The 26,411-nt window shown below is 49.9% G+C and overlaps 1 protein-coding gene across 1 annotated transcript; it reads right to left on the bottom strand.

Annotated features, from left to right (window-relative positions):
* Positions 1 to 310: 310 nt before the first annotated feature.
* Positions 311 to 26,411, bottom strand: PPP1CB (protein phosphatase 1 catalytic subunit beta). The gene is made up of 8 exons (XM_073671782.1): positions 26,255 to 26,411; positions 8,572 to 8,703; positions 7,124 to 7,354; positions 6,762 to 6,866; positions 5,809 to 5,880; positions 3,294 to 3,445; positions 2,896 to 3,030; positions 311 to 1,881 (listed from the first exon to the last, which is right to left on the bottom strand). The coding sequence occupies exons 1-8, from the start codon at positions 26,304 to 26,306 to the stop codon at positions 1,777 to 1,779; spliced, it is 984 nt and encodes a 327-aa protein (XP_073527883.1). The 5' UTR covers positions 26,307 to 26,411; the 3' UTR covers positions 311 to 1,776.

Here is a 26,411-nt window from a genome sequence, read left to right as displayed (position 1 = left end):
TGTACACAGTGACTGCACCAGCAGAATAGTGAGTGCCGCTCTGGAGTATAATACAGGATGCAACTCCAGATCAGTGATAAGAATAATTTTCTTAATTTTTCCGTACAATGATCTGCAGTGGTGGACAAATACTTTAAGACACTTTAATGTCTTTCACCAGCTCAGATCTCACAGATTGTTCTGCACAATTAGGAAACTAAACAAGAAGTGTTGGCCGGATGTTCTGTAGACCTGTGAATACCTGATACCCATCGGGGTCTCCCGTGCGGCACTCTGACGTGGATATTTTGGAGAGAGGAGACACGAGCTGTTTTGTTTCTAATGACATTTTATTGAATTAAAACGGAAAGAAAAAGAAAAAAAAAAAAAATGTAAAAGATACTGAAAGCAGTTAGTAGATTGCTTGTAAAGAATACCATTTACTGCTGATAGTGACTGCTGCTCGCAAATAAATTAAAGTGTCCATGCCGCCCACACGCCGCGGTAGCCGCACTGGTATCCTCCGCCCAGTAGGGGCGCTGCTGTCGTGTCACCATGCCGGTGCTCTCCAGTGCGTGTGGGCGAGATGCGCCCTTTAATCCTGACAGCGGGGCAGGAGATGACCAGCGGCACATTCAGTTTTGCAAACTGTCACTTCTAAACTCTCGTTCCAGAGCTCGAATGCAACGGGACTCCAGGAAATGCATCCAGAAGTGCAAATGCGGGACGTGCCGTGGGAACGTGGCGATGCATCATGTGCAAACCAACATTAACTCTACACATGCTGTAATAAATCTCAACTGAAACAGGTATACGGTGGAGACGGGAGAGGGGGATGGGTGGGAGGAGGAGGGGGGGGGGGGGGTGAGACATTTGATCACAGATGCCCCCGAGACGCTGAATGTCAGTATGAAACCTATGGAAACACCGAATGAACGTTACATGATGGCTACGCCGCCGTCAACGGCTCATTCTCCGTTAACATCAGGCTTTTAGAGAGCAAGCTGTACACGAACCACATGTACTAAGAAAAGTCATCTTTAATGTCAAAGCGGATCAGAACAGAGAGGGGGGGGGGGGGGGGGGGAAGTGGTCGTCAGTCAACAGGATGAAATGGGAGAGGGAGGGGGGGGGACAAAAACACAGAAAAAAAGCTAAAAAAGCGTGGAAAGCCGAAAATACCACAGGGCACACACAACGGGTGGTGATTATTTCTTCTCTCAGAATATACAACTAATGCTATGGGGGGAAAAAAAGAAAAATAAAGCAGTGAAGTGAAGAGACAAAGGTAAAGTGTAACCCCTTCAATGCCAGGAGGAACGGGGGTGGTGGGGGGCTCCGCAAATAGCCACGGAAAAATGTTGCACTGTAACGTGTATGTAGCACAGTTAAGTCCTGCAGATCCAGACGGCACTGAAGGGGTTAATATGAGAAACGTCGCTACGGCGGCGAGGCAGCGCCCCTTTTATGACTTGCAGGGTCCCCGGTGGGGTTTTGGGGGTGACGGCTAGCTGCATTACTAAAATTATGGACCTCTTGCAATGATGTTTGGGGCTTAATGTGTTATGTGCATAATATACTCGTTTATTTTGGGGGGGGGGGGGTACGGGATGAAGCAGATTCAGACATTTAACTCTTTCTGGAATCCTTTTACCTGTCTCAAGGAGGTAAACGCGTGCGACATTTTAAAAGGGGGTCAGAGAATGGCTGGGTGATGTTAACAGTGCACACTTATTATAAGGTGGATTTTCGTCTTGATGGAGGATCAGGTGCTGTCTCGTGGGCAGGATATGCTCTTCACCTCTTCTTGGGAGGGTTGGCTGTCCGGGGAGGCGTCACGGGGCGCCCAGAGTTCAATCCCCCGTACTGGTACTTCGCTTTCTTTTCTGAGGGCTTCAGGATCTGCGGGAGAGAAGGGACAGAGTTAGGACATTGTGAATTACTTGTGAACAGAGGCCAATAGGTCTGACTGCAGGGAACAATTGGGGTACGTTCACACGCTGCATGTACGATGTGGACGCCCAGCAGTGGAAATGGCGCAGGAATATTAGCAGGAGAAATCTGAACTGACATAAGATGAACTTAAAATTCTATTTCCATTGATAAAATTTGTGCACACGCTTTGAATAGTATTATTACAGTCCCATGCAAAAACCAAATTGCAGAGTTGTGGGGCACTAGTTGGCTACTAATGACCCCCTGCTGAACTACAACACCGGACCACCACTCCCGGGATGACGGACCAGCAGCGACTTAATGACGTCCGTCCTTTTGTACCTGTGACTTGTGTGCAGTCATATTACAGTTATATTTAGTAGTCGGGGTATATTTAGTATTGCGGTGAATTGGCTTGGATACAGGGTACCACAGTGCGATACTTTCTCTAGCTATTGCTCCATGGGTGAGGATAGTTCCAGTCCTAGGTATGCATCCCAGGTAAATAAAGATGGGATGCATAACTAGGATGGTATTGGGGGGATAGCCCAAAGTATAGGCCAACGGGTAAAATGAGCGTCAGTCCAGCTGAGGAGTGGGGTGGACGTGTGGCATAAAGTGTAGTGCGCTGTGACAATCATTACAGGAGGCATTTTTTTGCAAAGTGAAAAATTAGATGAGTGGGCCGAGAACGAATCAGGAGGGGGAAAAAAAAAAAAAAAATTGTGTTGCAGATACAAAAAGGGACACTCATGCATTAATAAGGATTTCCATTGCTCAAAACCACCATTAAATTGCTAATGACGACATCTACAACCAGAGAGCACTGAAATTGGTGTCTGGTTAAAGGGTCCTCTGCTACTAGAGCTAAGGGGACGGTCAGGTCTTCACTGCATATAAAGGATCTTTTTCAGCGCCCCTGTAGTCCGCACACTGGGCACAGACCCCCCCCATGCCAGGGTGCGGTGGTGTTTGACTTACCTGGAAGGAGCACATGAGGGTCTCATCCACGCTCATCATGCCGCCGGCATTATCAAACTCCCCGCAGTAATTTGGAGCGGAGAACAGGGTGACCAGCTGCCGCTTGGCAAAGAACTCGTAGCCGTCCTCTACTACCTGCGTGCGGAGGCAAAACGAAAATCTGTCAGGAAAGCGGCAGAGCCCAGAAGACAGAATACTGAATAACAGACAGCGGTACAGATGTACCCCAACCTGAACCTTACAGCCCCCACTCAGGAGTCAGGAATCCTGAGCACAATGTATCACCATCACTTTAATGACATTTTCTGGTTGTCACCCCCAGATGCGACCAATAAAATGATAAAAGTTCTCCCAAGGACCCCCCACGCCCCTCCCACGTTACATAACAAATCACCTACCTGATGAGCCCGACATATCAGATCCAGGTCGTGTCGATTCAAAAATTTGCTAACCACGTCTGCTCCGAAGGTGAAGGAAACCCCGCGGTCGTTCTCGCCCCAGCCCTGCACATCTTTATCAGGATCTGACCACAGGAGGTCACAGAGCAAACCTGCCGGGAGAAGAGGGGGGTCTCATCAGGACATGGAGCCTCGGGTGCCCCCCGGAGTGTTACACAACTGTCCTGCAGGATCGGGTCACGCCGTGTAACCCACACCTGTGTACGACCGAGACGTGAGGACAGAGCAGTGACACTAAGCTTTCAATCCTCAGGGACTAATCTGCTCCAGATCCTCAGGTTAAGACAACGCTTCCGCCATCCGGACACTAAAAATAATACGGTCACCGCCACTCAGGGGGGCTCTGGAGAAAGCGGAGGCTTACACAATGAAAAACACAAATGGTCATAAAAAGGTGCAAAACTTTCACATTTTTCACCATTTAAGATTACTGCTTTCAAATGCTAAAAGTAAGAGATAAGGGAAAGGATTGGCAGGGGTGTAGCCCAGGGGTCAAGATCAGTAGCCCAATGGTCAGGATCAGGAGTAGCCCAATGGTCAGGATCAGGAGTAGCCCAATGGTCAGGATCAGGAGTAGCCCAATGGTCAGGATCAGGAGTAGCCCAATGGTCAGGATCAGGAGTAGCCCAATGGTCAGGATCAGGAGTAGCCCAATGGCCACCAGAGAGGAGCCCTGTGCCTACCAGCACCTCTTCTAGTTAGTACGCCCGGCGTCGTGTGTCCTTCCGCCACACTGACACTGCGATGGGCTCCTGATTCTTAGCGGGCAGGCGGTTTGCGGGGCCCATCCATAAGCCGCCAAGTGCCTGCTGGACCAGAGTCCTGCAAACAGATTTGCTTGTCTCTACTTAAAACCTGAACAGACCCAAGACTCTCGTTCACACGATGCTTTTTTTCTAGATTCAAAAATCGCAGCGAGTTAATACCCTATGGACATATTGTTTTATTCTCATGGACGTTTTACCACAGTAACCCCCCATCATAAATGGACAGCGTGGAATTTGGGGCAAAAATCTATGTATTCTCCCAATGCCTGTGATCATTATATATCCGGCGTGGTTTCGTTGTGGGTTTCAGGATAGCTGGGAACAATGGTTTCATCTAGAACTGAAAATAAACTCCTCGCAGCTGAAGGTTTGTTACAATTACATGCAACCTAGCAAATACTGTAATATCTGAGCTGAAAGTGTCCAGTTCACAAATCCCCCGGGCTCCAGCGTGACAGCTACAATTTATCTATATAGGTAAAATAGTAACGTTTTTCCGTCTCAGGATGCAAAGAGCAATGTGTCCATTCACTGACAGGTAACAGAGATCTTTAAATAGTGAGAAATTAAAGAAAGTTTTGCAAATTTTAACTTATCCAAATGATAAAAGCTTCACCAGACCATTCATTACTATAGAAAAGAATGGGGAATCGGACCCCCGACTTGTTCTCATTTAGGTCCCGGGGTCAGCACTGATTGATCACCCCACTGCGACAAAATCTTGTTTATGTAATTCCACCCTAAAGAAATCGCCGGGGGAAGGGGGTGAATAACAAGCCGTCCCTGAATTCCAGGCAGACAGCAGCGAACACAGCCGCCGCCGGTCCACACACCGCAGCAGGGAAGCTCGACCAGCAGCGACATGTACGACGCTGATCAGCTATGAAGATAAAGGAGGCACCAACCCTCCCCCATAAACAACACGCTGACGTACTGAGAGACGCACCTGTAAGGGTATGTGCACATGATGCCATTCAGGTGGTTGAACCCACCCAGGAAACACGTCAGCGATTATTTCATCTAGTGATGCAAACTCTCCGCTGGATGAAGCCACCTCCGCAATCCTGCTGACCGGACCTGGTGAACACTCACCGGTAATTACTGTGATGGGAGCGCCGCAATGACAACGGCTCCACTCAGATCACAGTAATTACTAGTGAGAAATTGGAGCCCAGCACAGAGCAATGGGCTACAATAAAATGGTGCCAGGCATCTACAGCTATGAGGACCCCATGAAACGAGGGCCACAAAGCTGGAAGCTGCCATCTGTATTAGCAGATACCGGTCAATCCCAGATAATGGGTGAGTATATCATGGCAGGGACTGCAGAGGCGCAGTCAGTCCAACAGATGGCAGCATCCGTCCAGAGGAACAGGAAAAAAGGTCCCAGATGGGGACCCCGGCAGTCCCCCACACCCCAGCAGGGATATTTGTCAGCAGGTTTATGGGTGGAAGCAGTAGATCAAACCTTTGGGGGCCCAAGCCCAAATCTTACCCAGAGCCCACATCTCCACACGCCGGCACTGAGCCTCTTCCCTCGTCTACGCCGTCACCTCATTATTTATTTTTTTTTTTACCAAGGTTCAACTCCTTTTTGTGCGTCTTTAAGACAAAATGTGGCCCCTGACGGATGAGCAGGATTTGGGGACCTGCCCAGAGCTACGCCTCCTATGTCGGACCCTACCTACCTGTGTCTGGGACATCTGTGGGCCTCATGATTCTGCGGATCTGTTCCATAGACTGTAGATCTGGGGAGAGACCTGGAAGAAAGAAAACATCTAAGTACAAGTCACATCTGAGACACCAACAAGAAAACAAAAAAATCACTGCCAGACATATCACAGCCCCAAATACCCAAGGTAAGTACAGCGGGGATTGTACCTGGACTCCTGAATCATGGCTATAGATATGATGGTCTACCAGGCACTAATGTAAGGGTCCTACAGTCCGGGGTCAGAAAGCTATAAGGTCTGACGCCATGACAGATCCCGTGCAATAACGGAGCCCATTTAGGCTTGCAGACAATGAATGGAGGTTTTCTGCTTTACATTCATAGGCAGAATCCTCCTGACAGAGCTGCTGAAGCGATTGTCTAGACGGGATACAATTGTAACGAACCCTCAGCTGTGAGAAGTATCAAGACAGGGGATTGCAGCCTCTCTATGTGAACAATGCAGTGAAATCGAGCAGCGATCTTTAACCCGTTGGCCAGATCTGCCGTACAGTCACAGTGGATATGGGAGCTCGCTGTGTGAACTGGGCTCTGTTTCTGACACCCATCTATACCCCCTCCAACACAATTAGTGCCCAGAGGACAAAGTGGTGAGGACAGTAAATTTCTCAGGGTTTAATCACTATGGGGGGGGGTGTCTGCCATTTCTGGTCACAGTGACAGATGTGTACAGGGTACGAGGGGTGCAGAGTCATTTTGCATACGTGTTGGCATCCCCCTGGGCGGCACTCGTGCACCTTTCATTAGAGGTAGCCCTGATGAGCAGTGACAATCTCTGGGGGGCGCTGCTGTCTGACATCTCCAGTGCTCACCGTCCAGGAACATATCTAATCTGAGCCCCCCCACAGACGACACGGGGGGGGCACACAGTTCCTGCCTGCGTCTCCTGATGGACATCTCTGCCCTCACCTCCGTGACAACAGAAGATCTTCTCGTCCACGATGGCGGCAATCGGCAGGCAATTGAAGCAGTCGGTGAAGGTCTTCCACAGCTTTATGTTAAACCTCCGTTTGCCTAAAGAAAGCAGAGGGATGGGGGGGTTGTGTCGTTTTTCTTGTTAAAGTGGGTCACGAGCGCGGCGAGGGGAAGCAGAGGAATCCGCAGATTCATTAATGCGGTAAAATCTCTGATAATAAGTAAAGTCATGTAAGGACGACTGTTGGATTTGGTTCACCCAGGCTGCATACAATCTTGCTCCGTGGACGGCCGGTGACTAACACCACGGATCTTTCTAGGTCACAGTGAGGTTAGTGGGGCGGCCGGGGACTTACACTCGTCGTAGAAGCCGTAGATGCGGTTGATGCTGGCGCACTCGTGGTTTCCTCTGAGCAGAAAGAAGTTCTCGGGGTATTTGATTTTATACGCCAGCAGCAGGCAGATGGTTTCCAGCGACTGCTTCCCTCTGTCCACATAATCCCCCAGGAAGAGGTAATTGGCTTCTGGGGGGAAGCCGCCATATTCAAACAACCGGAGTAAGTCTGTGTACTGCCCGTGGATGTCACCTGTGGGGGGAAAAGATGGGGGGAAAAGATTGAATAACGCAGGCAGACCCCAGAGAGGGAAAAAGAGCGCAGAGCCCCATCAAAATGATCCTACAGGGGCTTTCCTGGCTTCTGACGCTCCGTCGGGGCTTATAGCTGAAGCAGCGGAAAACAGGATTGGGATTTTTTCACTGACGGGGCCATTGCCTGTAATGATGCAGACGGGAGTCATTATTTTCGGCTCTATCGGCCTATCTGAAGCTAGCATTAAAATGTGATCACCTGCGTTTTGGTGCCCGGCTTAAATAGGAAAATAAAAGTTGAAAACTATGTCCAATAGAGAAGACAGTGACTCCGTCTGCATCATTACAAGCAATGGAAATACCCAAATCCCATCTTCCAGGGGGTTCACCTGTAAGCCCCAACAAAGCCACCGACAGGTGGATAAAATGTGATGAGAACACGGCCTTACAAGGAATTGGTGCAAATACAATAGGGCCGGGCTGCTCAGCACATGGTGCTGCAATGCAAGGTGGTCACTGCGGCTACTAATGGCAGTGCCATCAGTCACTGTGGACACAACCAGACTGCTGATACGTCTCGCCTATACAGTGCAGCGTTTCATCTCATCCCATCTTTATAGAGTTGTCAAAGTGGAAACGGCAATTTATTGGTGATAAATAACACCGGTCTACAAAAAAAAAAAAATTTCTTCGGGTGTCAAGGTTTTTTGAATGTTTTTTGGGTATTTTGCTGAATTCCAAAATCACATTACCTTTGCTGAATTGTTTCTAGTTTTTGAAAAAATCATCCATGAAAATAATGCAGCTTGTGTGTGATAAATGCAAAAGCATTTGGTCTTTTGACCCCCAACAGTGTTTTAGGTAGTGATATATCCCATATAATTATTAGTAGGCTTACAATGCTATAAAAGGGACCTTTTAAAGTCAGACACGGTTGGCACCAAAATCTGTGTATACCAGTGTAATGAGCTGTATCCTCTCCCCTGTAGTGACCAGATCACCCCCCGACTGCAGTGTTAGGGGGCAGTAAAGCTACGGGGGACTGACGCCGACAAGAGGAGAATTATCTGGGATTCTTTCAAGAGAAAATAAAATGCAGAGTTATTGTATTTTTTTTCCCATTCTAAACCACAAATATGTAGACGCATCCAATACGATATGTACATTATATGGAGCCAAGCATGGCCGTCAGGAGCGGCAAAAAGGCAAACTCACCGCAAATCTTCAGAGGGGCCTCGAGCTCCAGCAGGATGGGCTGACTGAGGAATATTTCCCTGGATTTTATGCAAAGACCCCGCACCTCGGCCTCCGTCATCTGCACGATCTTTCCGGGGCGACATCCTCGCACTGCGGGAAGAAGGAGACAATACTGCGTGAGGTCTAAAGTCAAGAAATAAGGGCCGATTGCCAGCGGCGGCCTACACTCCTCCGAGGACAGGTGTATTGGGCGCAAATGGAGGAGGGCACCCAGAATAAAGGGTCATGATCCAGCACAACACGGGGATCTGGGGGCACAGCTGCAGTCACTCGGTGGTCAGCACTGGGATCAGGGGCTTTCGCTTTTTCCAGGTTCCCTCCTACACCCCGGCTCGTATAATCGTGACTATATTCTGCACCTCCATAAATAATGCGCCCCGATAATCTCGGTGCAAAGTAACCTCTGCCTGTTCTCACGCTGACAATGGCAGACAAATGGACAAGCAGAAGTCATCATGGGCTGGAGCGAGCGCCTCTGACACGCGCCCAGTCATTTCGGAGCCAAAGCTCGGACAGCCGTCAGACTATTTTTAGATATATGGAAAGTTCTGGCAGCCGCCCAGCAGAAGCGTCTCAGTAATGTGAAGGGAGCCGAGCGGAGAGAGACGTCACAAGAAGCCCCCGCAGCGAGACTGAATATCTACATCATCTCGCCGGGACCCTGACGGAGCACTTCTGCCCCCATCCCATGCATTGTAGGCTCGAGTTCACATAGCTGCTCTATACGTCAGGCATGTACCCCGCTGACATACAGCCTAAAATCCATACAGCTCAGCTACCAAACTGAGGCCAAATGTGCGACGGGTCAGCGTCCGTCTGGTACATGTTCACATGCGTTACACTATAAATATCTGCTGAGACCCCTCTACTCGTAAGGATTTTTGGGCTTTATGGTCGTTCCCTGCCCCGTCCAGAGCAGCTCCCCCTGAAATAAATGCACAGAGCAGCCCCCTGGATAAGGGCACCTCAACCCTGTAATGTTGGGGTGCGGGGGCTGCTCCACACACGGGATTGTCACCCATCGTGGCGCGGAGCGTGTGCCCGTACTACAGGTGCTGGGAACTGACAGATGGCAGCTCACGCATCACCGCACCCGGAATAGGAGACAACAGCAGCAGACGATGCCAGGAAAACAAGAAAGGCAGTCACACAAAACAACAAGCTTAAAGGGACAGCATGGTGGCTGACTCCAGATCAGCTGGACAAGCTCCCATCTTCCCATACACATGCATGCTCGCTTCTTCCAAGGTGGGGAAATTGGAATAAGACGCTACTAGATGACTTAATCTATTAATGCAAGAGCTGCGTCAGCTGCTATTGAAGTGAACAGGAGCCGAGCTGCAGTACCAGGGAATGGCCACTACGCGGAGCTGTTAACTGTATATCGGGCTGCCAATGGTGTTGAATACAGCTGATCGCTGGGGGCGCCGGGTGTAAGACCCCCACTCATCTGATCTTCATTACCTATCCCACTAATCAGTCTCCAAGTCCCAGCCTTTATAGGGAATCTGTCAGCAGCACAAACCTCTGCCCTGGTTGTTACAATGTATCAGTCTGGAGTCCAGACTCTCCTAGCTGGACTGGATGCGACTGTCACAAACAAACAACTCAGCTCTGGCAGAGGTAGGCACTGCCATGTGATACACCGAGACGGGCAAACGAGCCGCACCAAGGTCAATAAACCCCGGCCTAATAAAGAACTCGCTGGAAAACCCGCAGAGAAAAACAGGAGGATCATCCACATAGCAAAGCCCTTTTTTTGGAAAAAAGGACTGATCAAATTAGTTAGTGGAAAAAGATTCTTATGTCTGAAACAGTGAAAAAATATAGTGACTATTCTGAGCAGAAAAAGTTCATGAAAACATATAATTACAAATGTAACAACAACGGGGAGAGCTGAACTGAATTGGTCTGGAATAGTTTACCCAAGAACATTGGCAGTGCATTTTGTAGGGTGGGCATGGTTTACTTTCACACATTGGTCGGCCCTTGAGTTGGTCAGGCATTGTTCAATTTCACACCTTGCCTGACAAGATGTTTGGTTTTACACATTGGCCAATTGTTTATTTTAACATATCACTAATTTAATTAAACTGTACTAATCCTAACTGACATTCTCAGGCGAGGAAACTAACTTTAAACTTGGAGGTAAAAAAAAAAAAAAAAAAAAAAAAAAAAAAAAAAAAAATCACAAAAATAAATGGGTTTCATTCTGTTGTACCTGCTTTTATTCACTAAAATACAGCAAAAACTGATGGCAACGTTTTTTTGCACTTACTCATTGCTTTCTATGGGTGAAAAAATGCGGCAAAAACGCTGTAAGAAGTGACATGCTGCAGTTTCCAAACAAAAAGCATGTGTGCATCAGATTTCTGAAATCTCACAGCTTTTGCTGGTAATGTAAAAAGCAGCTTTTAATTTGCATAAAAAGTGCAGCAAAAAAATGCAGGGCTTACATGACAATGTCACGCGAGCCCCGGGAAACCTGGTGCCAACATCACCGGAGCGAGAGAGGAGTATGCCATTTTTATTTTCCTAGTGGGGAGTACTTCATTTAAAAAGGGCTTGTCCAGCAGGAACACATCTCCCAATCTACGCTAGTCTTCCTGAGGGATCGCCTGTCTGGGGAAAGGCAAGTGCCCTCAGCAATGGGCACCACAGACAGGGCCTGGTAGTTGCCCCTTGTCACTCTCCAGCCCCCACAAAGCTGAGATCATGCTGCATAATCACAGACGTTGGCAGATTTGCTATTTTTATATGTGTAGTCAGATGGAAAAGTCTCCTTCCATGTGGAAACCTTCTCCGGAGCGGCGGCGGCTCATGACCATTTATGGCCGCCTCCTGCCTGGGATTTTACGAGAGCTCCCGTGAGTCTATTCCATATATACTCCGCCTGATGTCTGCGCGGGGTTCGCTCCGGCCCTCGGCTTCCTCTATACTTTAGCGCAGAGATAATGTGGACATCTCTGTATCCTGCTCTGTTCCCATCAGTCTATTCTGGAGAAGCGATTATTAGTCGGCTCAGGCTCTGCTCACATCACTACTATGTCTCCAAACTACGCAGCGCTGGATTCGTCACAAAATACCAAAAAGCGCAGTATGTTTCCGATCCGACCACCAGTGACTGCTCGGGAGGGACGACGCGGTATCGGGAAGCGCTCCAGCACTTATCACTTGTGCTGACAGTAATATTCCCCGAGTGGCGGTGTGTTCTCTTTAAGTGGGATAATTCCTAATAAAAATCAAATGTATTGCTGTGCCGGAGTCCTCCTGTTCATTCCCTTAGATGGCGAGATCGGCTGCATGTGTGCAGCAATACAATGAGCTATTCATAAAAGCCGATCCATAGCAACACCACGCGTTCCCTGCAGCCAGAGCCATGTAAGCGATACAGCGGGGGACACCCTACACCAGCGAGCGCAGGCCGGGGCACGTCACCGTGATAGGCAGGTGGGGCTGATCTATAACAGGGCTGTGCCGGATACACAGGATTGCTACAATCACAGCTAATGGTGCAGGTCTGACTTATTGTGACGCCCCCTCTTATTACTACAATACCCCCCTTATTAACGTGGCTTCTGGGTGGAAGAGCTGGCAGATATCATACGTGGATTACAGCCTATGGAGTGGCGGCAGATCAGGATTTCTGATACGGATTCACTTCCAAATCAGCCTTGCATTGCGCAGTGTGAACCCGGCCGTATGCATCAGGTCCCAACCGGAGCAGTACAGAGCTCAGCGTATAGACCCCCACATAATGCCCTCCATGTCACCATAGTTCACGGAGTGGGAAATATTAGGTTTTTAGGTCATGCTGAACATTGTGACATCAGAGGTTCTTCGGTACAGCTCAATTCAGCATTGGGAGCGGAGCAGACGACGTTTCCCCTACACCTAGCTACCGGGATGTGCGCTCAATCGGCAGGTATGACCCCCAAACACTCATCCCACCCTCTTCACTCAAATACATTTTTTACTCCTCACATACATTAAAAAGGAGACCAGAGGAACCGGACGTTCCCCCGCTCCTGGCTCTATGGGCACATACAGCTCGGATAAAAACAAACAATCTGAAGTGGCTCTTTACGTATTCACGTCATACAGGTGGAAATAAAAATCCAGACATTGACCCCTCGTGAGCTCATGGTAATAGTCGCAGTCAGCAGGGGATGAGCCGATCCATTGTTCTGTCCAGCCGGCTGCTTTCAGGGATGGAACGTGTCACTGGAAAATCACTGGCTCAGACAGCGGAACTTTACCAGGCTGGCAAGAGCCGGAGGGGCCGGTGCCACACTGCGATCAGTAATCAGGATCCTTCTGTCGGGAACGCATGTGACCGCTGGAAGAGGAAAGCAGCGAACCAGCGATCCACTGCACATGTACAGCTGTGAACAGGATACATCACACAGGCCCCTACAAAATACCCACCAACAGGGGCCCCGGGCCCCATGCTGCCCGTACAAAGCAGCTGGTGTGCCAGAACATTGGCAGGGCCTCTGAGCACAGAGCTTATAGAGCCGACGTCAGCCGAGGCGGACACACACCTCCGGTGTAAAACACAGCGACCTTCTGTGGAGACGTGAAAGGACAGAGGCAGCGCCGCACCCCGTGTAACACGGCTTATATAGGGCTAGTAAATACCAGGGAAATAGCAAAGGCTGGATCCTCAGAGAACTGGGGTAAGAGCCACGATACCACCTGCATAGCTGAATGCACCATTATATGTGCACCGGAACCTGCAAGCTTCACAGAGCTGAAATCTCCCAGCACACACTCTCATTCCCCGATCACAGCTTCATGTGCATCTTAGAAAATGCCATCTTTATCTGATCCGTCACCTGTAGTATGCAAGCACAGTAATGTATGTACACAGTGACTGCACAAGCAGAATAGTGAGTGCAGCTCTGGAGTATAATACAGGATGTAACTCAGGATCAGTAATGTAATGTATGTACACAGTGACTGCACCAGCAGAATAGTGAGTGCAGCTCTGGAGTATAATACAGGATGTAACTCAGTATCAGTAATGTAATGTATGTACACAGTGACTGCACAGCAGAATAGTGAGTGCAGCTCTGGAGTATAATACAGGAGGTAAAAGGTGCAATCAACATTATTCAAACCCCATTGCAAATTTGATTGGCAAAATTCACATACTTCCTGTTTGCAATAAATGAATAAAACATGAAAAATGTAAACCGCTGAACACAACTAATGTTACAAGTGGTTTCTTCATATTCACTGCTAAATGCCCCATGACTACTGCGGTCTCAGAATATATCCCTCTTTAAAGCAGACATCGTCTCGTCACTTGGGGTAATAATCCAGGGCTTCATTAGTTGCATCAGATAAAACACAAACGCCTGAACTACGGGGAGGCATTTGTGACAGTGATATTTCATTGCAAGTTGGAAGAGTGGTCCAAAAAGTAAGATAATTGCCTCGTAGAAACAAGGAGAAGGATACAAAGATATGAAGATATTGAATGTCACCAGAGCTACAGCCGGAAGCACAAGAGTTCACAAGTACAAAGTCATAGTAGCACCGGCTGCACTACATGGACGTGGCAGACAGAAAAAGCAGTCACCGGCTGCCACCAGATCCCTGAGGAGGCAGGTGGTCGAAAACCCTTGAGAAAGTGCAAAAGACCTGCAGCGAGATCTGGTGGCAGCAGCCAGCGAGTCTCACACTGAAGGTCTCAATGAACGGACTCCAAGATGTCACCTCTACTGACCCAAAAGCACAAGAACAGTTGCCTCCAAAATGATCAACCTGATAAAGAAAGCTGAAGAAGTTCTGGGATTCAGTTCTGTGGAGCAATAAATCAAACCTATGCGGGTTCATGGATGAGCAGTGTGGAGGAGGAAGAATGAAGCATACACTGAAAGGACAACAGGCCCACAGGTGGCGGCTAGTGATGAGCGAGCACTAAAATGCTCGGGTGCTCGACCCCAGCAACGAGCCCAATGTAAGTCTATGGGAAACTCGGTCTGCAGAGGGCCTAAAAATTGAGTGCTCAAATGACATGGGAAGAGCATGGGGAAGACCCCTGGAAGCATTTCTGACCCCCAGGTCACTGCTGTCAACAACATGGTCAGCGTATTACGTCACTTTTACGGACTCACAATAAAACATACAAAAACAAAGCCAAATGGATTTTCCTGGGAAATATGTTAAGGAACGTCCTTTCCAGGGTAATGACTTGTATATAAAGCAAAATAAATAACCAAAAATGCTCCTCCATACCTTGGGCTATGTTCACATGTAGCGTTTTTGATGTGTTTTTTTCACTTTCGCATTGCTTTCAACCATGACAAATGCATTCACCAGGAAATGTCATTTTAACATTTTACAACCTTATCTGGCCATGTGGTGTGTGAGATATCATCAGACACATCGTGTTTCATTTATGAAGGAGGGACTCTGAAAGTCACAAAGCCTATTTTTATAGGGCCATCAGGCGGCCTTTACTATTCTTAAAGGGCCAGCAGTCAGCCCTCACTATTCTTAGAGAGCCATCAGCCAGCTATGTTTTATTGTTCCCATTAGAGTGGGTCTCCTATACTGTTATTGCGAAGGCAGCGAGTGGCAGGGCTGCCCAAAATTTGGACACACCCCAATACCCCTTTGAAGAGACTTATAGGAGGGCCTCCTGAAAACAATGTTCTCATTATTACGAATTAGGTCTCCCATTGTGTTTACGTATGCAGTGAATGAAAGGGCTGCCAAAAACTGGGAGGCACTCCAATGCCCCTTGGAAGAGATGTGGAGGAGGGCCTCATAAAAAAAATGTTCCCATTAGAAAGGAGCGGGTCTCCTATACTTGTAATGCCCATACACTAAGTGTATGGGCTGACTAACATTTACCCCTGGGGGGTATACATGAACATACTGTATAAAAATTTTTTTTACAGGCATCATAAACACCCTTTAAAAAAATTATGTGGGTGTTGCATCACAGACCACAGTCACCCTGGTGATATGGTGGTGGAGGATGAGGAGAAGGAGGAGGACAAGAGCAAATAGCCAAAATCACAAAGCGTATACCCATGTGTGGGTGTGAAGAGGTGCATGGGAATACACCTCCCAAGAAAAGACACTGTATTTGAGTGTACAGTCATGGCCAAAAGTATTGAGAATGAGACAAATAGTAATTTTTCCAAAGTTTACTACTTCATTTTTTGTAATGGCAATTTGCATATACTCCTGAATGTCAAAGAGTGATCAGCTTAACAGCAATTACTGTACTTGCAAAGTCAATATTTGCCCAGAAAATGAACTTTAACCCCCAAAACACATTTCAACATCATTGCAGTCCTGCCTTAAAAGGAGCAGCTAACATCGTTTTAGTGATTGATCCATTAACACAGGTGTGGGTGTTGATGAGGACAGGGCTGGCGATCAGTCATGATTAAGTAAGAATGACATCACTGGACACTTTAAAAGGAGGCTGGTTCTTGGTATCATTGTTTCTCTTCAGTTAACCATGGTTATCTCTAAAGAAACACGTGCAGCCATCATTGCACTGCACAAAAATGGCCTAACAGGGAAGAGTATCGCAGCTACAAAGATTGCACCTCAGTCAACAATCGCATCAAGAACTTCAAGGAGAGAGCTTCCACTGTTGTCAAAAAGGCTCCAGGGCGCCCAATAAAGACCAGCAAGCGCCAGGACTGTATAATAAAACTGTTTCAGCTGCGGGATGGGACTACCAGCAGTGCCGAGCTTGCTCAGGAATGGCAGCAGGCTGGTGTGAGTGCTTCTGCACGCACTGTGAGGTGGAGACTCTTTGAGCAAGGGCTGGTTTCAAGGAGGGCAGCAAAGAAGCCATTTCTCTCCAGAAAAAAACATCAGGGACCGACTGATATTCTGCAAAAGGTACAGGGAGTGGACTGCTGAGGACTGGGGCAAAGTCATTTTCTCTGATGAATCCCCTTTTCGATTGTTTGGGACATCTGGAAAACAGCTTATTCGGAGAAGAAGAGGTGAGCGCTACCACCAGTCTTGTCTCATGCCAACTGTAAAGCATCCTGAAACCATTCATATGTGGGGTTGCTTCTCAGCCAAGGGAATCGGCTCACTCACAGTCTTGCCTAGAAACACAGCCATGAATAAAGAATGGTACCAGAATGTCCTCCAAGAGCAACTTCTCCCAACCATCCAAGAGCAGTTTGGCGCCCAACAATGCCTTTTCCAGCACGATGGAGCACCTTGCCATAAAGCAAAGGTGATAACTAAATGGCTCATGGAACAAAACAGAGATTTTGGGTCCATGGCCTGGAAACTCCCCAGATCTTAATCCCATTGAGAACTTGTGGTCAATCATCAAGAGACGGGTGGACAAACAAAAACCAACAAATTCTGGCAAAATGCAAGCATTGATTATGCAAGAATGGACTGCTATCAGTCAGGATTTGGTCCAAAAGTTGATTGAGAGCATGCCAGGGAGAATTACAGAGGTCTTGAAGAAGAAGGGGCAACACTGCAAATATTGACTTGCTGCATTAACTCATTCTAACTGTCAATATAACCTATTGGTACTCATAATATGATTGCAATTATATTTCTGTATGTGATATAAACATCAGACAAACACTAATAAAAATCAGAGGCCAGCAGATCATGTGAAAATATAATTTTGGTGTCATTCTCAAAACTTTTGGCCATGACTGTATGTTACACTGCTATCATTCGGTGGTGTTGAGAAGTCTGGCCCAATCCAGCTCTTGCTCATTTTTATAAGAGTCAGCCTGTTAGCATTTTCAGTTGACAGGCGGATGCGTTTATCAGTTATAGTTCCACCAGCGGCACTAAAAACCGGCTCTGATAAAACGCTGGCGGCAGGGCAGGCCAGGACCTCCAAGGCGTAGAGAGCCAGTTCATTCCACATATCCAGCTTGGATACCCAGTAATTATAAGGCACAGAGGAATCACAGAGGACGTTGGTGCGGTTGGCAAGGTACTCCCTCAGCATCTTCCTAAACTTTTTCCTCCTTGTGAGAGAACCCCGCGCCTCAGGGCCTGTGCGATGGAAGGGTCTGAGAAAACTCCCAGAACTCTGACAGTGTTCCCCTGCCTCTGCTGGATTGGAGTTGTGTCTCTCTCGCCTGTACTCTTTGGTTGTCCAACGAAATGTGCCCTCTCCTGCCAGCGTTTTCAGATGGGAATTTTTTTAAAATAGTTCCACAACAAGGGCCTTCTGGTACAGCCCCATTTTTGTAGACCTGTCCACCTCAAGAATAAGAGATATAAAGTTCTCCTGGTAGCGTGGGTCTAGAAGTGTCACCCAAAATTTTGAGCACCAAGTATTTACAGCTGCTCTGTGATATGTTTGAATCGCTCCCGTGTGCATGATTTGCGACGGGTTGACAGTTTTAATACATGTGAGGAATGTCTGCTTCTTACACATTCCGCACATGTATTAAAGCTGTCAACCGGTCGCAAATCATGCACATGGGAGCGATTCCAACATATCACCGAGCAGCTGTAAATACTCGGTGCTCGGCCGAGTATACTCGGCAAAAGGGTTAACACAACATACTCACTCATCACTAGTGGCTAAATGACAGGAAGCATTATCCGCTATCCAACCATGAACCTTTTGACACTGCTCTGGGTTCAATAGTGGTGTGCTGCGGTCCCCTAGGAATTGGGACAGGAAGGTCAGGCGAGAAGATGTGGGTGCTTGTTGTGGCACAATTTCGGCTTGCCCACGGCCTTGTCCTCGGCCTCTGCATGCACCATCACCATCACATCCAGTTCCCCGTCCCTTGCCACGTGCCTTGCCCATTTTAAATGGAGGACAGTATCTTCCACGCTCACTACAAATGGCTGAATTTGGAGCGAAGTTGTATGTGATCCGTGTGATGGAGAAAACACAGTTTTAAATACCTGGCCTGTAGGTAACTATTTTGAACAGCAAACCGGTGTCGAAAACTTTGCTGACACACTGAAAAAAAAATTAGAATGGAGGCCAGAAATGGCAGTATTTTCTGACAACATATATGTGATCCGTGTGACGGAGAAAACAGTTTTAAATATCTGGATTTTTAGCGCTGTAATATGGAAAGGACCTGGCTGTATTCTGCAGTGCCGACAAGCAAATGGGGCAGAAAAACGGTGTTCTCTGGATTGCTTTTTAAGCAAATAATGAGCATTAAGATCCAAAGAAAATTATCCCTGGCCCCTGAGACCTGGGCCTATTTCTGGAAATATCTAACAGCAGCAGAAGGCAGAACTGGAATGGAGCCTCTTGTGCTATATGCACTGCAGTCTGCTATATACACTGCCTGCCTGATATCTCTGCAGATGGATTAGTCCTCAGAAGGACTGTTTGTTGAGATGGATATGTGTAATGTACGTTTTTTCTCCCTACACTACCTAATACACAAGCAAATCTCTCCCTAGCTCAGCAGCAGCTCTCCCTACACTGCCTGATCCGGAGTGACTGTGACGAGCATGGTGGCGCCAGGTCTGATAAAGACCTGACGACGCCGTGCGGCCAGCCACTGTAATGACACAACCAACATGGCTACGGCATTACAGTGCATGGCAGGCAATCCCTGCATGTTGATTGGTTCTCTAAAGAGCGCCAAACATGCAGGGAGTGGACCCGAGCATCTCGCAAGTACTCGGCGGCGAGCTCCGAGCATCTCGATTACTCAGATGCTCGGGCGAGTACTTGCGAGTATGCTCGCTCATCACTAGTGGCAGCACTTGGCGAGGCCCACAGCGAAGAACGGTGGCACAGAAAAAAAAAACCTTTGGTGTGATGTGAAGAAATCGGGTGCAAAATGTAAGCCCAACAATATTAGTGACTGGGACAAGATTCCTCAGGAACGCTACCAGGAGCCAGTGTCTGCCTATGCATTTCACCTGCAGCAGGTCATAACAGCCAGAGGGGCTCTACTAAGTACTAAAGTCGCTGGTCATGAAGGGCTAAATTATTAGGATTACACCTGTCCCCACATTTGTTGCAGATTAGCTCTATATGTACAATGTGCGCTGAACGTCCCCCATTAATGGGATCCATGATTCTATTAAAGCTGATAAACCAATTACACTCCGGTCCTTGTCTCCATTGTGCAGTTGCTAATCCCATAGGTTCAGTTACTTGACTGTCGCTATAAACACACAGTACCAGGACATGCGGTGCCACGTGAACCTGTTTACCAGATTAAGTCGCTGCCACTGATCTTATTGCTGCTGAGTAAGATCCTTGTCCGCGAGCCCCTTTAATTAGTGCCATTGCTGGAAAAAAAACGCTCTGTATCTGAGGTTGTGAAAGCTGGAAACCAATATCCTTTTTCAAGCGTAAAGCAAACAAATGGGGAGAGGAAAAGAAAAATAAATCATGGCGGGGAGAATTCCCGGCTCGTTCTTCAAGGCTCAGCTGAAGTGAAAAGCTCCATTCACAGCAGGATTATGCGGAGCCGGAGTCCTCAGAGTCGGGCCTGCTAACCCCCCCCCGATACATTATTGATGCCCTGCACCAATGCTGCACATACACGGGGGCCCAGCAGGACACAATGGGGGCAGAGTATACACCGGGAGCGCCTGGTTACAAATGGAAAGTCTCGCTGGCTATTTATTCAGACGAGTGGCTGCAGAACTAGGCGGACATCACACATTAAAAGATGACAGCTGGGTTTTCCCACCATTAGCAGCAATAGGTCAAGTCTTGGATCCCCCCCCCCCCCTACATTTTTACATAGGAAAGGAAGGGTTAATATGAACCCAAGATGTTTTATGGTGCACGGCTTTCAGAACAAAAAAAAAAAAAAATCAGGATTTATAGTTTACAGGAACTTACAACTGCGGCGACAACTTTGGGTCTCACAACCTGTAAGACTTCTGAGGTCGCTGCACATCATCGCGAGCTTTACTATGTGTATATGACTTCCTGCACCATATACAGCCGTTCAGCCCTCTATATACATACGTGTAGCCCTATACAGGCCACTGTATCACTGACAACTCAGGGTCCGATCATTGATCTCTGCAGGTATGATATCTCCATGCACTTTGTACTGTGTGATTACACTTGATAAGGGGGGCCGGAGATCAGGTCCATGTGGCCCCCAGCCAGTATTCGATGCTGCGGCCCCTTTATTAGTCCCATATAACAGTCCACCGGGTGGGTGAGTTCCAGAGAGACCCCCCTGAGCCGCCGCCACAGGAACAACAGACGGACATAGGTCACTTGTAGGCTAAATATACCGCGAAGATCTGATGACATTGACACCGCCACCCGCACGAAGGGCACCCGGCACTGCCAGGCTAAAAACAGCACAGCAAGGCCACAACAGAGCCACCAGCCCAACACCCCGGGCAGCAGATAGATGACAGAGCTGCCGGGGAGTGAGCGGAAACCATCCATCAATGTAGTCCTGTAATAATAAGATCAGGAAATCGCTGAAGTAGCAATGGCTGAATGATTATATTTTTATAGGTGGCGATACAACCTCCCCCATTACTTCTATGGCGGTAACGCTTTCCACAGCGCTGTACCATCAGCAAAAAAGAACGTGCCCAAGAGAGCTGACAATCTAACCCTAAGATAGGAAACTGAGCGGTTCTGGGAAAGGAAATCCGATAGTGATCGCCAGCTGCAAAGATCACAGCTCCTGCAGCAGCGGCCACTAAAGGACACTGCAAGTATTACGGGAGCACCGTGGTCACAGTCTCCTGCATCTGCTGGCAAAAAAAGGTCCGACCCTTACTAAGTGATCAATTTACATTCAACTTCCTATAAGAGTGTCAGGACGCATCTATAGGCCACACGCCATCTGCTGGTCTGAAGCAAAGTCCCATGTTTGGCGGCTTAGGTCACCTTCCCCTAGGTCCTAAACATAAAGGCACTGCCTCATACGCCAACGGCTGGAGTAAGACGCCGCGCCAAATTTATGAAGAGGTGCACGTCTCCTCACTGCAGGCAGGACACGGCGGAGGAAGCTCCTGCAGATATGTGGCCGTGCAGGACGGCGGACGAGCCGCAGCCTCATTCCTCCCGACTCGCGGATGGAAATCTCGGCTCTCTCCAAACAATGGCCAAATATAGTAGAAGCGTCTTCTCCCTGAGCTACGAAGACGTCAGCGCGGAGGACGAGTCCCAGGAAGCAAATCACTGGGTTTCACTGCTGAGCCGTAGGGTCCTGGCCTAGATTATTTCATCAGTCATCTGTAGATCAACACACAGCCCCCTGACATGAGCCGTCACACCTGGCTACACAGTGACCCCCGCGCCTCACACAAGAGGGGTCCTGAGCCTGTGGTCACAGGCATTCCTAATAGGACAGTCCCAATAGAGTTTACTGAGGCCGCTGCAGCACATCGCAGGTGTCAGACCTATCAGACCCTCGCCCTCTGCATAATACACACCAGTCACTGAGCAAAGAAACACACCCCGCACGCCCTGCAGACACCGAGCGCCTGACATCGACATTTGTATCCAAGATTTATAAGCCTTGTCCGTCCCTCTGCTAGTTCTTCCAGGCAACCACTCACTGAGACGCCTTCCAATGTATGGAGTTGTAGTTTTCACATCAGAAGAACCACAAGTGACAGAGGCACTGGAATTTCAGCAGCCCATAAACATATAGAGCAGCAGTGGTCACTCACAGGGCATGCTGGGTAATACCATCACAGAGGGATCAGCTTCCTATGGGGAAGCAGTGACGTGGCATCACGACCTCTGTCTGCAGCTGCCGGGGTGACCCCACAATCCTCAATCACCCTGTTAGTTCACCGGGTAATTACTAAGTACATTAGTGAATTACTATTTGAGCGACGGCCCGTAATGTAATGCCGAGAAGACACCAGGAGCTCCTATATTACAGCATACCTATGTAAACCAGCACAACGAGGAGGCAGCTGCCCAGAGTAGGACCCCCCAGATCTAACACACAGGGGGCTCACCACAACCCCAGACACTGCAGCAGCTGACTGGAAGGACAGGTACTGGACGTAATAAAGCCTGGCATCCGACAGTCCGCCGAGCCCTGCTGATGATCCGAAGAGTAGAAAAGCAGCAACCAAATGCCAGGGCAACAACACCACCACACTCCGGGGTCAGGAAGCACGTGGTCCCCAGGGAATTGTACCAGTAAGCATGGGAGACCCTGCTTCATCAGTGACTGCCCACCCCAGCAGCAATAACACTACGGTGACAGGAGGAACAATGCTGCGCACCCAAAGGAACCAGAGAGCGTCCGCTGCAACGTAGATATCCAGGACAAGCACCGGCCGCCCCGTAAGAACCGGGCCCTGGGATTGGATTAGGTTCTGTCTTTTTGCTTCATTATAGGCCTCAGTGAAACTGGTCATGTGACTAAAATTGCACCCAATGATTGTCAATGGAGGTCGTACGTTGGTCGCCATTTGCACGTAACTGCACTCCAATAGTCTGCAATGTACGTCACACGCGACTGGCGGCTTTACAGCAGTCACACACATCTCACTGGTCGGGCGACTAGTCCGAGAACTGCTGTGATGCAACCAGAGCTCAGGAGGGGCCGCGGCTATTCAGGTGCAAAGTCGCATCCTCAGGGACGTGTGGGTAAAACCATGGTGCCGGAGTACAGATCAGCCACATAACATAGCAGCACGGAGCAGGTATCACTGTCAGACCGAGTGGTAAACCCCAGAGCAGGATCAGCGCCGGCCGACCGGGAACAAGAGCCAAGGAATGTCCTCATCCTGAGCCCAGCAGTGGCATGTGCAGGACTGTGCGCAAGTATGTAGGGACAGCACTGACACCGCAGGAGCCAAGAAAGGCACCCCCCCACCCGCAGACAGAACAACTGCACGTTGCTGACATTTGCCCCCGTCTGTTACTGTACATCACGCCGTGCCGCTGCCCATCACCCCAGCACTATTCCCTGACCAGGCCTCGCACATTACACCTGCCATGCAGACTCGTCAGTTAGATAGTGAGCTCTGCAGCCAAGAAATGTCACACCGGCCACTGAAAAATAACCAGGGTTACAGCTATTCACCCCCATCTCCTCACCGGCCGTCAGCTTAGACCGTCAGCTCTGCGGCCAAGAGATGAGCAGCTGGATCACAGGGAGTTCTCCAGCCAAATCACAACACATGACTGAAATCTGAGCATTAAGAAGTCTTCACACCCCCATCATCCTTACCTCTCAGACAAGGAATCCCACTTTAAAACTAACACTCACGTGAAGATTTATATGTATTCACCCCCATCATCTCTCCAGCCCTCAGCTCGGAGCGTCAGCTCTGCAGCCGAGACGCCAGACGTCCAAAGAAACCAGTATGCTAGACGGCAAAATCCCGAGTCCCTCCAGGAGCTCAGACTGTCAGCTCTGCAGTCAAGGGCATCATAGACAAGGCTGAGATCTGAGCACGCACAAGTCTTCACACCCCCAATGACGTGTTCACCTGCACTGTGCACTATAGACAGACTCCTCAATAATAAGCATCACTCCCAGCATCTGTGATCAGAGAAGATAAGTATTCACACCCCCAACATCTCCAGCGCCCGGTCACATACAGCCTCAGTGTATGATTGTATCGTCAGGCTCCTACTAATAAGTCTTCACACCCTGCAGCCTTGGGCTGCAGCGTATTTTGCTGCAGATTTTTATGCAAGTTTTCAGCTGCGTTTTGCAGCACCAGCAAAGTCTGAGAAACCAGAATTCTCTGTTCACACATCTTTTTTTTGCTTCGTATTTTGTGACTTTGTTGTGTTTTCGGAAAAATAGAGCGTCACTTCTTTCAGTGTTTTTGCAGTTTTTCACCCATAGGAAGTAATGGATGGTCAAAAAAAAGCAGCAAAAATCACAACAAAACCTGCGTTTTCAATGTTTTCCTGCCAGAGAAAAGTTAGCAGCAGATTTGAAGCAGAAAAAAAACGCATGTGAACATAGCCTTTGTGTATGGGGGTTCCTGGGCCATTACCAGTGTTGGCCCCAGACACCCAGGAACCTCCCGTTACCGGTATGGTGGGGTGTGGGTTACCTTGGTCGTTACTTGTGTGAGGACCTCCCACACACCAGTAACTACTCCGGACACCCAGGCAACCCCCCTCCCCCATACCGGTAACGACCCCGGACACCCAGGCAACCCCACTCCCCCATACCGGTAATGACCCCGGACACCCAGGCAACCCCCCTCCCCTATACCGGTAACGACCCAGGCATCGTCCCGTCCCCCCCATACAGGTAACGACCCCGGACACCCCCCCCCCCCCCCCATACCGGTAACAACCCCGGACACCCAGGCACCCCCCCGCCCCCCCATACCGGTAACAACCCCGGACACCCCTCCCCCCCATACCAGTAACGACCCCGGACACACCCCCCCCCATACCGGTAACGACCCCGGACACCCAGGCACCCCCCCCCATACCGGTAACGACCCCGGACACCCAGGCACCCCCCCCCCATACCGGTAACGACCCCGGACACCCAGGCACCCCTCCCCCCCATACCGGTAACGACCCCGGACACCCAGGCAACCCCACTCACCCATACCGGTAACGTCCCCGGACACCCAGGCACCCCCACTCACCCATACCGGTAACGTCCCCGGACACCCAGGCACCCCTCCCCCCCCATACCGGTAACAACCCCGGACACCCAGACACCCCCCCCCCATACCGGTAACAACCGCGGACACCCAGGCACCCCTCCCCCCATACCGGTAACGACCCCGGACACACCCCCCCCATACCGGTAACGACCCCGGACACCCAGGCACCCCCCCCCCCCCCCATACCGGTAACGACCCCGGACACCCAGGCACCCCTCCCCCCCATACCGGTAACGACCCCGGACACCCAGGCAACCCCACTCACCCATACTGGTAACGTCCCCGGACACCCAGGCACCCCCACTCACCCATACCGGTAACGTCCCCGGACACCCAGGCACCCCTCCCCCCCCATACCGGTAACAACCCCGGACACCCAGACACCCCCCCCCCCCCATACCGGTAACAACCGCGGACACCCAGGCACCCCTCCCCCCCATACCGGTAACGACCCCAGACACCCAGGCAACCCCACTCACCCATACCGGTAACGTCCCCGGACATCCAGGCAACCCCCCTCACCCATACCGGTAACGACCCCGGACACCCAGGCAACCCCCCCCATACCGGTAACGTCCCCAGACATCCAGGCAACCCCCCTCACCCATACCGGTAACGACCCCGGACATCCAGGCAACCCCCCCTCACCCATACCGGTAACGTCCCCGGACATCCAGGCAACCACATTCACCCATACCGGTAACGACCCCGGACACCCAGGCAACCCCCATACCGGTAACGACCCCAGACACCCAGGCAACCCCCATACCGGTAACGACTCCGGACACTCAGGCCCCCGCCGCCTTCCACCGGTAACCCAAGGTCTCCATGGTAACGGCCCCGGACACTTAGGGTCTCCATGGTAACACCCCGGTCACTCAGGGTCTCCATGGTAACAGCCGCCAGCCTAGGAGCAGGCAGGGGTGAGGGGCGTCACTGCCTCCCGCGCTCCGGGCCTCCGCCTCAGGCCGCGCTCCCCGCCCTCCTCCCGCGCTCTCACCCCACAGCCGCCCCGCTCGACCCAATCCTCACCCTCGGTCGCTCCTCGACCCCTCTCCCTCCTCACCCCGCCGGGGACACTCACCCTCCAGCAGGCGACTGATCAGACTATCCACGTTCAGCTCTCCGTCCGCCATTTTGCGCTTCCCTCACCGTCCGCCACCAGAGCCGAGCAGTGCGAGCCGGGCGGAGCCGCGTCACAACACAACACAGACACGCCCAGGAGGCGGGGAGAGCAGCAG

The sequence above is a fragment of the Phyllobates terribilis genome, unplaced genomic scaffold, assembly GCF_046119375.1.
Source record: "Phyllobates terribilis strain yellow unplaced genomic scaffold, ASM4611937v1 Scaffold_3__8_contigs__length_932513732, whole genome shotgun sequence".
Lineage (NCBI taxonomy): Eukaryota > Metazoa > Chordata > Amphibia > Anura > Dendrobatidae > Phyllobates > Phyllobates terribilis.
Note: the sequence above shows the minus strand (reverse complement) of the source record. Positions and strands in the feature narration are given on the sequence as shown.